This window comes from Aspergillus karnatakaensis, assembly GCF_047715665.1.
Source record: "Aspergillus karnatakaensis strain CBS 102800 unplaced genomic scaffold BJY04scaffold_87, whole genome shotgun sequence".
NCBI classification, from domain to species: domain Eukaryota; kingdom Fungi; phylum Ascomycota; class Eurotiomycetes; order Eurotiales; family Aspergillaceae; genus Aspergillus; species Aspergillus karnatakaensis.
Genome location: NW_027395799.1, coordinates 79,935 through 91,794, shown reverse-complemented (window position 1 = coordinate 91,794; position 11,860 = coordinate 79,935). Strand labels below are relative to the sequence as shown.

General features: G+C 52.6%; 2 protein-coding genes across 2 annotated transcripts; both read right to left on the bottom strand.

Annotated features, from left to right (window-relative positions):
* Positions 1–1,660: 1,660 nt before the first annotated feature.
* BJY04DRAFT_224280 (ketoacyl-synt-domain-containing protein) lies at positions 1,661–10,102 on the bottom strand (the record flags this gene model as incomplete). Its single annotated transcript, XM_073717913.1, has 3 exons — positions 1,661–2,261; positions 2,326–2,783; positions 2,852–10,102. 3 exons carry the CDS (start codon positions 10,100–10,102, stop codon positions 1,661–1,663), a joined length of 8,310 nt encoding a protein of 2,769 aa, XP_073565020.1.
* Positions 10,103–10,639: 537 nt separating this feature from the next.
* Positions 10,640–11,717, bottom strand: BJY04DRAFT_224279 (4-hydroxybenzoate octaprenyltransferase; the record flags this gene model as incomplete). The annotated part of the gene is made up of 3 exons (XM_073717912.1): positions 10,640–11,198; positions 11,263–11,557; positions 11,606–11,717. 3 exons carry the CDS (start codon positions 11,715–11,717, stop codon positions 10,640–10,642), a joined length of 966 nt encoding a protein of 321 aa, XP_073565019.1.
* Between the last annotated feature and the right edge of the window lie 143 nt (positions 11,718–11,860).

Here is an 11,860-nt window from a genome sequence, read left to right as displayed (position 1 = left end):
GGACCATCAGTCTCCGAGTCCTCGCGCTTCCAAGGAGGATAGAAGGGACCATCAGTCTTCGAGTCCTCGCGCTTCCAAGGAGGATAGAAAGGGCCATCTTTGAAAACCGGCGAGGTCAGCATGCTGTCTCATTATTTGAACGTAAGTTAATCATACCTTGCCCAGCGTCATCGCGCTTGTCAACTGAGGCCACGGCGGCCTTTGTGTCGCGCTTCCAGTCCGAGGGGACAACGCCAGCTGGGCAGGAGACAAGTAATTTAGCAGAGTGAACATAATAGGGGCAGGCGTGGGTTGGGCGAGGTACCGGCCACACTGGCAGCTAGAGTCAGAACTGAGACAACGGCGGTGGTCTTCATGATTGATTGCAGCTGATAGTATCAGTGATCTGGGTTGTGAGGTTGAGTCTGTTATTCGAGAGTCTGTCGGGTCTATATGCTCATATTTATACCAATCCTCCCAGCCGAGTGTCTTTTATCTTTGGTAGTCTAGACATAGTGCCTTGATTAACAGCGGGCTAAGCGTAAAGATTATCATGCATCAGGTTACATTCTGTCTAGAAACAGAGTTATGATGGTTTGCTCCGAGTGGTGGAATTGAGGCATGGAACCCTGCATGTCCAACGCTTCTGCTATGCTAGTAGTGCCCAGCATTGCTTCCACTTCCCTCTGCACAATCCAGTTGCATGTCGCCATTAGCCAAGAGAGGTGGATGCAGTTGGCTAGGGCCGGCGGCTCTTGGATTCTGCAGGTTTCAGTGGCCCCGAGGCTTACTGCTGCTTTACGTAAAGGGGGCCAAGCCAATCGTATCAATGCTACATTTTTCCCTTTAGGGTTTAGGGATAAATCTACATGTTTTAAACCTGGATAAACAACATGCAGAGGATCCACGTTCTCCCCGTTGCCACCGGGCCTGGTCTAGTCTCCGAGTTGAGGCAGAGTGGGTGGACTGTGAAAGACTGAGAGTGCGCCACAGCCCTTGTTTAAAATAGAGATAAATGATCACGTTGATGATCGTGCCATCATTGCATCCATTTAGCTATAGATTGTAGGGTATCGTGCCGTGTCGTCGTGACTTAGAGCAATGGAACAACTACCCCAGTAAGTATTCGCATGCGCAATTTTCTATTATTTGGGCACATCATGCCAATTATAAGGGTAGTTCATTTCAATTAATAGATCATTCTCAGCAGCACCGGTGATGTCAGCACTTTATTCTCGGTGCTCGACTTATCTCTCAGTACTCAGTGGACGTATCGCCGGTTGGGGGGCAGGGTGAATGGGTCTCCAATGCCCGTAGTAGTACTAGCCAGTACGTGAAGGAACAACCAAGCGAAGTGAGTCAATGGGCGAGGGTATTTACATTACTAGATGGCACAAAGTCAGCCGGAGCGAGTCCTAATGGTCGAAGAAGAGCCACATTATGCTAGAGTGTGTCCCACTGTACAAAAGACGACCCATCCAGGCTTCAGTATGACCCTGTCTCAACTCCATTTACAATGGAATAATGATAATGAAGGATTTATAGCATACATCTTAATATAGGGCCACTAGCGAGACCAATTCCATCACTGAGCCGGTCACGCTATGTCCAATATTACTCTTGGATGAGAACGGTTGCATTTCTCACAAGGTGGAGGCATTGCACCTCCCTGAACTTAGTGTCACAACTTAGAAGGGTCACGGACATCGACTGGCCTCCACCAGGGGTAGAATCCCGGTCTGTGCTCGCACATGGTGTCAGTGAAAGCAGGAGGTCGCTTTTCAAAGAAGCTTCGAACGCCCTCCAGATTATCCTTGCTGCCATACCGGCTATTGATAACCTTGGAGTCCAGCAGGTGCATTTCATCAGGAGAGCCTGGGCCGTAGCACATCATATCCCGCATTAATTTGGTAGAGACCACGGAAGTGTTTTTCGCGATGTCCTCCGCGATAGACAGCGCACGCTCTAAAGTAGCTTCTGGCGTAGGGAGGATCTCTGAAAACAGGCCGTTGAGAATGGCGTCATTTGGGGAATACAGAGCCCCCGTGGTAACAAGATGCGTTGCCTTGGAGAGGCCGATAAGGCGAGGCAGGAACCAAGCCGAGCAGGCCTCCATTGTTAGACCGCGACGGCTGAAGACGAAACCAATCTTGGCCTGGCTGCACGCTACTCGAATCGTTGCTGGGAGAGTCATCGTGACGCCAATCCCGACTGCGGAGCCATTGATGGCGACCACGGTGGGCTTGCTGCAGTGATGGATTGCCAGCGCCAACTGTCCACCACTTGACCAGGAAAGCGTCAGTTAACGAGTGAAGGACTGTCCACATTTCAGGAGTGGACCCTCACCTATCCCTATGATCCATATCGCGCTGCGTTTTGCCAAATGACAGTTGATCACTCGCTTTACCCCCCTCTCCGAAGCCAATGGCCAGGTCCATCCCCGCGCAGAAGGCGGAGCCACTGCCCGTCAACACGATCGCTTTAACCCGCCCATCCACATTGAAGTAACTGTACAGCTCGATCAGACTTTGCTGCATGCTTAGCGTGAAAGCATTCTTGTGGCGCGGCCGGTCGAGGTGGACCAAGATCACGGGCGTTGGAATTGGAGATGATGCTGGGACATGAGACACCCGAATGTCGGGCAGCTGCAAGGTCGAGTACGTGGCTGGGATGTTTGGCTTCATAGTGACTTGTATTTGAATCTTCTCTCTCACGTCTGAGCAGGTGGTCTTAAATTCGAGTTGTTCAGCACATGTGCCGATCATCCCTCGGCTACTCTGCAGCGACCGCGGTAACTCGATACACTATTGAATACAGACAGACGAGATCAAGACAACAACCTCTCTGTGACATCGCGAATAATCTCACCCACCGATGCCCCCGCCAGAATTCCTACAACCGAAATCTTTACCCCAACCTCCCGAGAAAACCACCCACCCAGCTGTGCCGCCACGATCGAGTCCACACCAAGCTCGCTGAAGGTCGTATCTTGCGTGATAGCACTAGAAAGGTGTAGTCGGTCCTGCAGATACTTCATAAAATGCTTTCTGATGACTCCTTCCACAGCCGCGTTAGACGACGCTTTGGCACATTCCAGCTGTGCGCTGAACGGGATGTCTTCGGGATCTGTGCGAGCGACGACGTCCTCCTTCTGAGCTTGCCTAGATAGGGCCAGCACGCCTGACATTGCTGGGTTGCGAGACTGCATTGCTTCCCATTGGGAGTAGTAAGGTTTGCTGGTATGAGGACATAGACCAGCTGCAACTACACGATCTCTTCTTGTAGTAGGGTCACCCGCAAGGACTGCTTCAGCGAAGATCTCAGCCACGTCATCCCTATCTATAGTCGCAAGGTCTATACCCGGTCCAAGGCACATTGCACTTCCAGGGAAGCCAGAGGTGGTTCTTTGACAAGCAGTCACCGTGAGATATTCGGTCATGGCGTACCGCCGTGCGTCTTGGGTGACCGGCTGCTGATCGATCCCTAAGAAGAACTCAAGATCGAGAGATTCACAATGTTGCGACAGCGTGGCGATCGCCCCAATCTTTTCCTCCAGGGCAGAATCGGCAGTAGAGGTGCTGTTGAGCTCGCTGCTGAACACTACTCCCCGGATAGGAGGTAGTAGTGGTTGGGTGTGAAGCGCAAGCAGAGTATGCGATGGGTCTTGCTCAGGAAGAATATTGATAACCTCGACACCATCCGAGCTGAGTTCGGATATCCACTGCTCATCTTTGCAGGATGACCCGACAAGCACTAGATGGCGCGCGCCATGTGAGATAAGCCAGTCCATCACCACTTTCCGCTGGGTTTCAGATAGCTCCCAAAGAACATATGTGCTATCTTCAGACAGACACACCCCGTCACTTGCGAGCCTGATCTGTACTCTCACAGGCGCTCCGTCGTCGCATAACCAATTCACCACTGTCGTCGGCCCCAGCTCATGCTTGCCAGAAAGTACGTCTGGCACGGTACGTATCGATGAGCTGTGGCTCTGTGTGTGAAAGCAACCGACGACACGCTCCAACGCGGCGGAAAAACTGGGAACACTGTGATGAGACTTTGAACGCGGTGTAGCCGATGTCTGATAGAATGATGACATGTTCAAGTGTCGGGCGTCCGGAAACAGATTACTGATGCGACTCTCTACGTGCTTGTCGGCATGGCCAGCAACAATGACTCCGACCCGAGAGCTCGGAAGCATCTGTCTCACTCTGTGAGCAGAGGTGTGCTTGTTGATTTGAATCATGCCAGTGGTCTTCGATTTGCCCGTTGCGTCGAATGTAACAGCAAGTATCTCCGTGTTCTGAAACCGTGCAAGTGACTTCAAGGCGTGGAGCGCCGTGGCATGTGGTTCAAGAACCAGTATCGCGGTCTCATCTTCTACCTGGGACAGTATCTTCTTCGCAAAAAGGACGCCTACTGTAGTGGCCAGGAAGTCACACTCCTGTGTCGGGGAGACAGATGAGGGTATGTCCCAGCAGAGCGAAGGTGGTGCGCGCACCCGCCTTGCATTGTGCTCACACAGGGCAACGACTCGTCGACCGGGTGAGTGGCGGTTGTCACGGCCAATGACGGTACCAATGATAATGTGGAAGAAGCTGAATTCTCCGATCTTGATTGCTTTGGCGGTAGAGCAATGAACCTTGATTTCGAAAGTGGGCAGAGAGAGATTATGTAGCGGTCGCGCGCGTTGGTATGCATGGAGCAGGGCTTTGGGCTTCTGAGCGGTACCTACATGTTTAAGTTGAATTAAGGGATATTCGCTGTCGCCATATAAGAAGATCTGGTCTTCCATTTTAACGTGGGCGGCCAGACGTCGTTGATTCATTTGTCGAGAATATGTATGTCGCGGAACCTGCAAAATACCCTTCGCCGACAGCTTTAGCTCTATTTCCAATGGGCGAGCCGACATGAGGCCCGATTTCTTGCCCGGAACGGTGGTATGAACGAGCCTCATAAGGTGTGTTGTAACCAACTGGACGTTGTTCTTGCAGGCCATTGTCGTTGGAAGGCTGAGCTGCTGGCATATTGTATCCGGGTGCTCCAATGAAAGCCCTTTAAGAAGACCGGATGTCACGGCAGCGCGGGTGGAGGGAGCTGCAGAGTCTGTGCTGACCCAAAGTATCTTGCTTGCGGACGTAAACATATTTTGCATCACTGCCTGCTGGTCCCTGGCGCTTGCACAGCTTCCTGCGATCGAAGGGTCTGTGACAACCAGCACAACCGTTCCAGGATTGAGGGTGGTAAAATCAATGTGACTGATATCTTCAGCCAGTTCCATGCGGCGGAAGCACTCATGAACGGCAATCCATGTTCTGTCCATCCACGCACTCCGGGCTGCTGCGATCACTAAGTCTGGATGTTGCTTGGCCGGCGCAAAAGGGCTCCGCATGATACTGTCTGTCGGCTCGACAGCCTGAGACACCATTATCGAGAGGCCAGACATAACCTCGTCGTGGATTGGGGTTATACTATCTATTCCAGTGAATCCATGAGAGACGAGTAATTCCTTCCAGGTCTCGCGTGTGCGAACGGGTCCGTGAGGGAGGTGTTCTTGGTCAATATCACGCCATGCGCTGAGTGGGAGTATAAGCTTTCGGTGGATGAGATGAGGGTTGGTGTCCTCTAGAATGAGAATATATCCCCCTGGCTTGAGGAGCCGGTGGAGCTTCGTGAGATTGCCGGATGGGGAGGCTGAGCTGTAGAGTGCCTGATGCACGATGACAAGATCCATCGAAGCTGGTTGGATGGACTGTTCAATCAGATCAAAGTCTAGGGTCTGGATTTCGACGTTTTCGCCATCCTTGACGTTGGCCTCGCCAGCCGGCTTGTTGATTACTGCCCGTGTGTATGTCTTGTACAGTGCTTCAGTTTCCTTCAGTACACGTGTTGTGAGATGGTTTGTGCCACTGCCAGTGACCTCCAGAATATCCATCTCCGGAGAAAGTGCCGTCAAGTGTCCCACCAGAGAGGCAAACCGATCATACCATGGCGCGATATCGTCCAGGTCGGCCGTAATTAACCGATCGACATGAGCGGAATCCTGGATATCACTCCCACCCTCGGAGGCAAGCTGGTTTTTCAAGTCCTCCGCAGCCCCGGCCAGGGGTCCCAATTCAGGTGTGCAGGCATTCTCTACACTGCCCTCCAACCACTTCGGCCGACATACGGGATCCATACCATTCTTTACCTGTGCCAGAACATGTTCCCCCCAATTCAGGAATCGGGTTGCAGCCACTGAGAGTCGTTTGCGGTCCTTCGGAGCGTAAGCCTTGCATATATCACGCAGATAAAGAAGGGCTAGCTTCTCACGGCGCATCAGCGCGCTCACGGCTCCGGGTCGACACGATATATTACCGCCTTGTGCTGCATTTATCTCCAAGGGTATCCAGTGAGTCTTGGTGAAGAGACTAGGAGGGGTAGATTGCCTTGCGGTGCGCTCCAGATTCATGCCCTCGCTAGTGAGAACGCACTCGCCGTTCGATGCGAAGACATGTGCTGCGCCTGTGATGTGTCCAGGGGTTTTTCTTGTGATCGTAGCATCGATTATGGTTGGAGTGCTCTCGAGGCCTTGGATGTTAGGATTTATTGCTAGGTAGGAGATCAGTGATACCCTATATTGTGACTCTGTCAGAACGTCCAAATGCTTGCTAATTGACGTTGCAAGGAGCGTTTGAATGGCGTGGTCGATTGTCGATGGGTGAATATGGAAGGGCCGTGAGGTGCTGATGTTAGGAAAGCGAGCCGTGGCGGATGCGGCGTCTCGGGCGCAGGACAGGTCTGACAAGAGTTTGGAATCACCATTGTATTTCATTCCCAGCTCGGATAGATGGGTGTAGAATGCGTCGACATCAACGGGGGATAAAGCTCTCGGTGAGGACGATCTGGAAGGCAGGACCTGAGAATCGGGTGGGCCATGAGTGGTGGTAAACCGTCCAGAAGCCACCCGACGAAGCTCATTGTTCACGGATGCTTGACAGATGAATCTCCCTGGGGTATGCGACTCTTCCGGATGAGCCTCAACAGCGAAAAGGATCTCAAGACCGGCGTGGTCAGGTGGGATTGGTACATGCTGGGTGATTTCAAGATCATGGACTTCAATTAGCTGCACGGCGGATCTTTCTGCCACAGAGTAACATGCTTCTACCAGCATTGAGACATATGTGGCTGATGGAAGCATGGATTTGCCATCTGCCATGTATCCAGACAACCAAGGAAGCTCTTCGGGACGCAAGAAGTTTCTCCAGCGCCACTCACCCTCACCTGACGTCGGGAGTAGTCTCCCTAGCAGAGCATTTGCCGGGCTTTGGCCGTGCAAGCGGGCATGAGAAAGTCTTGACTCGGCCCAACAGGTTTGACTGTGGTCGAACGGGTACCGAGGCAGACCCTTCACTGTCTTCCCCGATGCTGCTGTATGGAATGCTTGCACAAATTTCGATACATTCAATCTTCCAGGTCCCAAAATGCCCCAAAGCTCTCCAATTGACGCCGAAAATGCCTCAATTCCTGATTCGCCTCGTTTTGCCAGCCCCAGATATGGTAGAACTGTTGCCTGTGGCAATCCCTCGATGATCTGGCTCACGGGGCCACGCAGCACAGGATGTGGACCAACTTCCACAGCGCAATCGTACCCATGTCTCGATGGCTCTAGCGCCAGCTCGACAGCCTGAGAGAAGGAAACGGATCTCAACATATTCGACACCCAGTATTCGCCTGCGTGGTCCTCGTCTGTCAGACTAAGATCCACCCCCGGATACACCGTAGAAAGCCAGCACACCGGAGTTATAGGCCTTCTTGGGTGAATGTTGCAAGCTGCTAATGCTCGCCTGTAAGTCTCTGCGCTCAACTGCATATGGTGGGAGTGATAGGCGGTGTCAACATGAAGGCGTCGAACGACATGTCCTAGACTAGACAGTAACCAGGTCAGTTCGTCTATCGCGTCGCGGTCGCCGGAGAGCGTGAGACTGGTTGGTGAGTTGTAGGCCGCAATTTGAATCTTGTCGACATACTGTGCCATCTTGCAAATTGCTTCTGCCTGCTTCCAGGTCAGGGTGACGGCGATCATGCTTCCATCGGGCTGCTGGTTTAGACACTCCTGAATCGCCCATCCACGCAGATGCGCCACACGGATCGTGTCCGCCATATCGAGAATTCCGGCTGCATAGGCAGCGGCTATTTCTCCAGATGAGTGGCCTATTACGGTGTCGAAGTCGAGACGCAGGGTTCGAAATAGGTTCACCTGGATCACTTGCATCGCTGTGCGGAGAGGTTGAGAAATGCCGGCCTCGTTAATTCTAGACGCCGAGGCTGCGGCGGCCAATTCAGCCGTGAGATTGAAACCAGGCCGGTACTGTGGGGGTAGGGTATCGAGAGCTTCTTGCATTTGGAACATCCATTGCTGGGCCTGGGGACTTGCCTCAATGAGGTCGAGTCCCATTTGAGGCCATTGTGCGCCCTGGCCAGTGAATATACCTAACACTCGGGAACGAGTATGTGACTGAAGTCCACGGCGAATGCTTTCGGACTGCTGGCCAAACGGTACGCTCTGTATTTCTCCTCTTAGCTTGACAATAAGCTCTTCAATTGACGTCGCAGTGAAGGACATGTGGTACTTATGAGATGAACGTCGGGTCAATAGCATCAAGGCAAGGTCCATGAGATTGATGTTTGGGTCTTGCTCGAGGAATCGAACCAGACCATTCAGCACCCTCACCAATGATGCTTCAGATGCTGCTGAAAGAGATATTGGGAGGACACATGGCGACGTTTCGTTCACCACGCGTGGAGGACACGGAGATCTGGCAAAGCTTTCGAGAATAACATGCACATTGGCGCCCCCGAAACCAAACGAATTGACAGATGCACGACGGGGCACCCCGTGAGGCAGAACAGGCCACGGTATGCATTCATCAGGCACTCGTAAGCGAGATAGATACGGCACAACGCGGGGATTGGGCGACGAAAAGAGCAGATTGGGAGCAATCTCTCCATGCTGCAGAGATAGCGATGCCTTAATCAGGCCGGCTAGGCCAGCGGTGGCCTCAGTATGGCCGATCACTGTCTTGATCGAGCCAACATGCAGGAACTGGGACTCATGCTCATCTGTTGTGTCACATCGGAAAAAGGCTCCGTGAATGGCACTTGCTTCCTGCGGGTCTCCAGCTTGTGTACCCGTCCCATGAGCCTCGAAATATTGACACCTGTGGTCCGGGTTCTTGGGATCAAGGCCAATGCTGGCGTAGGTCGACTCAATCAGCCGTCGTTGCGCCTCTCCGTTCGGCATCGTAATTCCCGTCGTCCGACCGTCACTATTTGCTCCGGTCGCTCGAATCACGCACTCGATCTCGTCGCCTGAGGCGATTGCGTCGCTGAACCGCTTGAGTACAATGGAGGCGATACCCTCCCCTCTTGCGTATCCATCGGCCGCTTCATCCCACATTTGTGAACGACCAGTCGCAGACAACATCCCTGTCTTTGCATCTGCAATATAAGGGTTCGGAGATAGGATCAGATTGCTCCCCACTGCAACCGCCATGGAACAATCACCTTTTCTTAGTGCGTCGACGGCGAGATGAACCGCCAGTAAGCTTGAGGAACAGCCTGTGTCTACCGCGAACGATGGCCCTGTCCAATCAAAGAAGTATGATATCCGATTTGCCATAATCGCTGGTGAGTTTCCAGTAACCGTGTAAGGAGGGATCGAGTCCGGGTCGGCAAACTGGAGCTGGCTGTAATCTGTACGCAGAAAACCGCAATATACACCCGTGGCACTGCCCTTGATAGCATCAAGTCTATGGCCGCCGGCATCAAGGGAGTCGTACACTGTCTCTAGCAGAAGGCGCTGTTGCGGATCCATCGCCGCCGCTTCGGCCGGGGAGATGTTGAAGAAGGGTGCATCGAATGCTCGTATGTCTTCCTCCAGGAAGTAAGATTCGGCGACACTTGTTGCTCCATGCTGCTGACTATTCTGGTGGTAGAATGCCTCCACGTTGAATCGGTCTTTGGGCACTCGTGAGGCAACATTTCGAGGGTTCCGAAGAAGATCCCAGAGTCGGGCCGGTGAGGAGGATCCTCCAGGGAAGCGACATCCTGTTCCAACGATGGCTATCGGCTCTGGGGCCATTATCAGTTGTCAACTGTACAATGTAAAGTAGTAATCAGGATCAACCAATACAAGAAACTGGGATATGATATGCTAAAAACACGGGTGCCGCTTGTACCGCTCAGCTTACGAGCGGGCGAGTCAGCTATTCTACTCATATGCAAGGGCATATGAATAGTCAATGGTCCAGGCTGTCATGCATCGCTCACTATCCATAAAACGCCTCATCCCTAGACCCTCATAGGCTTGCCTGGTTTCAGCCACGGTCGATCACCACATATATATATCACATGGCCTTGGAACGAAATCAACGAAGCAAGGGGATGGGTTAACTAGTTGGAAGCACTATAATGTAAGGTCTATCATGTATAACCAATACTAAATCTGTCTGAAACTAGAAACAGTTGTGGCGACTCTGACAGAGCCCCGGGTAGAGCGGCCGCCCCCGTCATTCAATGTTGGATATGGTCAAACAGCATGTAAGCGTACTATATGCTGATGATGGTACGAGGCTCGACCCTAACACTCTAGCAGAGATATACTAAGTCTAACTGAGATCTACAACCCTTGAAAGACCACCTCCAAGAAACAGGCAACCATAGTCCACAGCCCCATCACCACGTTACTTCGAAACACATAGCTTCCACTAGACGGGTCCTTTGCATCAAACCGTCTCATCTGGTCCACGCAGCCGACGACCCAAACTCCCAGCCACGACACCCACAACCAGGAAGAGCCTAGCGGGGACAACGCCCACCACAGGGCGCCGAGGACGACCGTCGCAAGCACCACCAGGACGCCATGGATATGCCGGCCGGCGAGGTTGTACAGCGAGTTAACTCCGATTTTTTTGTCGTCCGCAATATCTTGATAGCTGTAGGCGGTGTTGAAGTAGAGGGTCCAGGTGAAAACGACCAAGCAGAGCGGTAGGCTGGACCATACTAGCGTAGTGAAGGAGTCGAGATTCGGGTAAATCGATGCGCGTCCAAAGAGAACTGGGCAGGAAGCCGTCAGACCCAGGACGTACTGAGGGTAAATGCCGAGCCGACGCGCGAGCGGGCGTTTGCAGTATGGGTAGATCAGGGTTCCTAGAGTTGGCGGGATCATGGAGTGCAGACTTCCCAATTGTCCCAGTCAGTCAAATTCGGAGATGGTCAGAAGGAGTTGTAGATATCACGAACACATATCGCCCATTCATCATGGAGTATAGAAACGTAGTGGCGATGGCGGCTTGAAAGAACATCCATGCCATCGCTTCACCAGTACGAAGCCGGCCCGCAGCCAACGGCCGGTCCTTTGTGCGCGCCACCCGAGCGTCGATGTCTCGATCCACCCAGTCATTCCATACCATTCCCGCTCCAGAGAAGATGTATGCTGCCAGTGAGCAAAAAAAGACTCGCGTGAGAATGAAGGGGACGGAGGTGTGGCTCGGATCCTCCCGGAGTCGCGTACTCCCGGCGAGAAGGGTTGACCATACTGTAGGATTTTAGAGATGGCTGGCAGAGGAAAGGAATGCGCACAAACCTCCGGCAAAGAGCGCCAAGAAGGAGTTATACTTGTCGTATCGAGAGACGCGGATGAGATCCCATGATATCTGGCCGATAGTTCTGCCTTTTCTTGTCGAGAAAACGGCCATAGTGATGAGCGGATGAAGCCAGAAGGACAGCCTCGTAAGTGAAAAATTCTTATACACGGAAAGGCTCTTAATATTCGAAGGTTGAGAGTGGGCAGGTGAGGTATCTTCTACATAGCTCAGCTGTGTCATATGCAAGGGTTCCA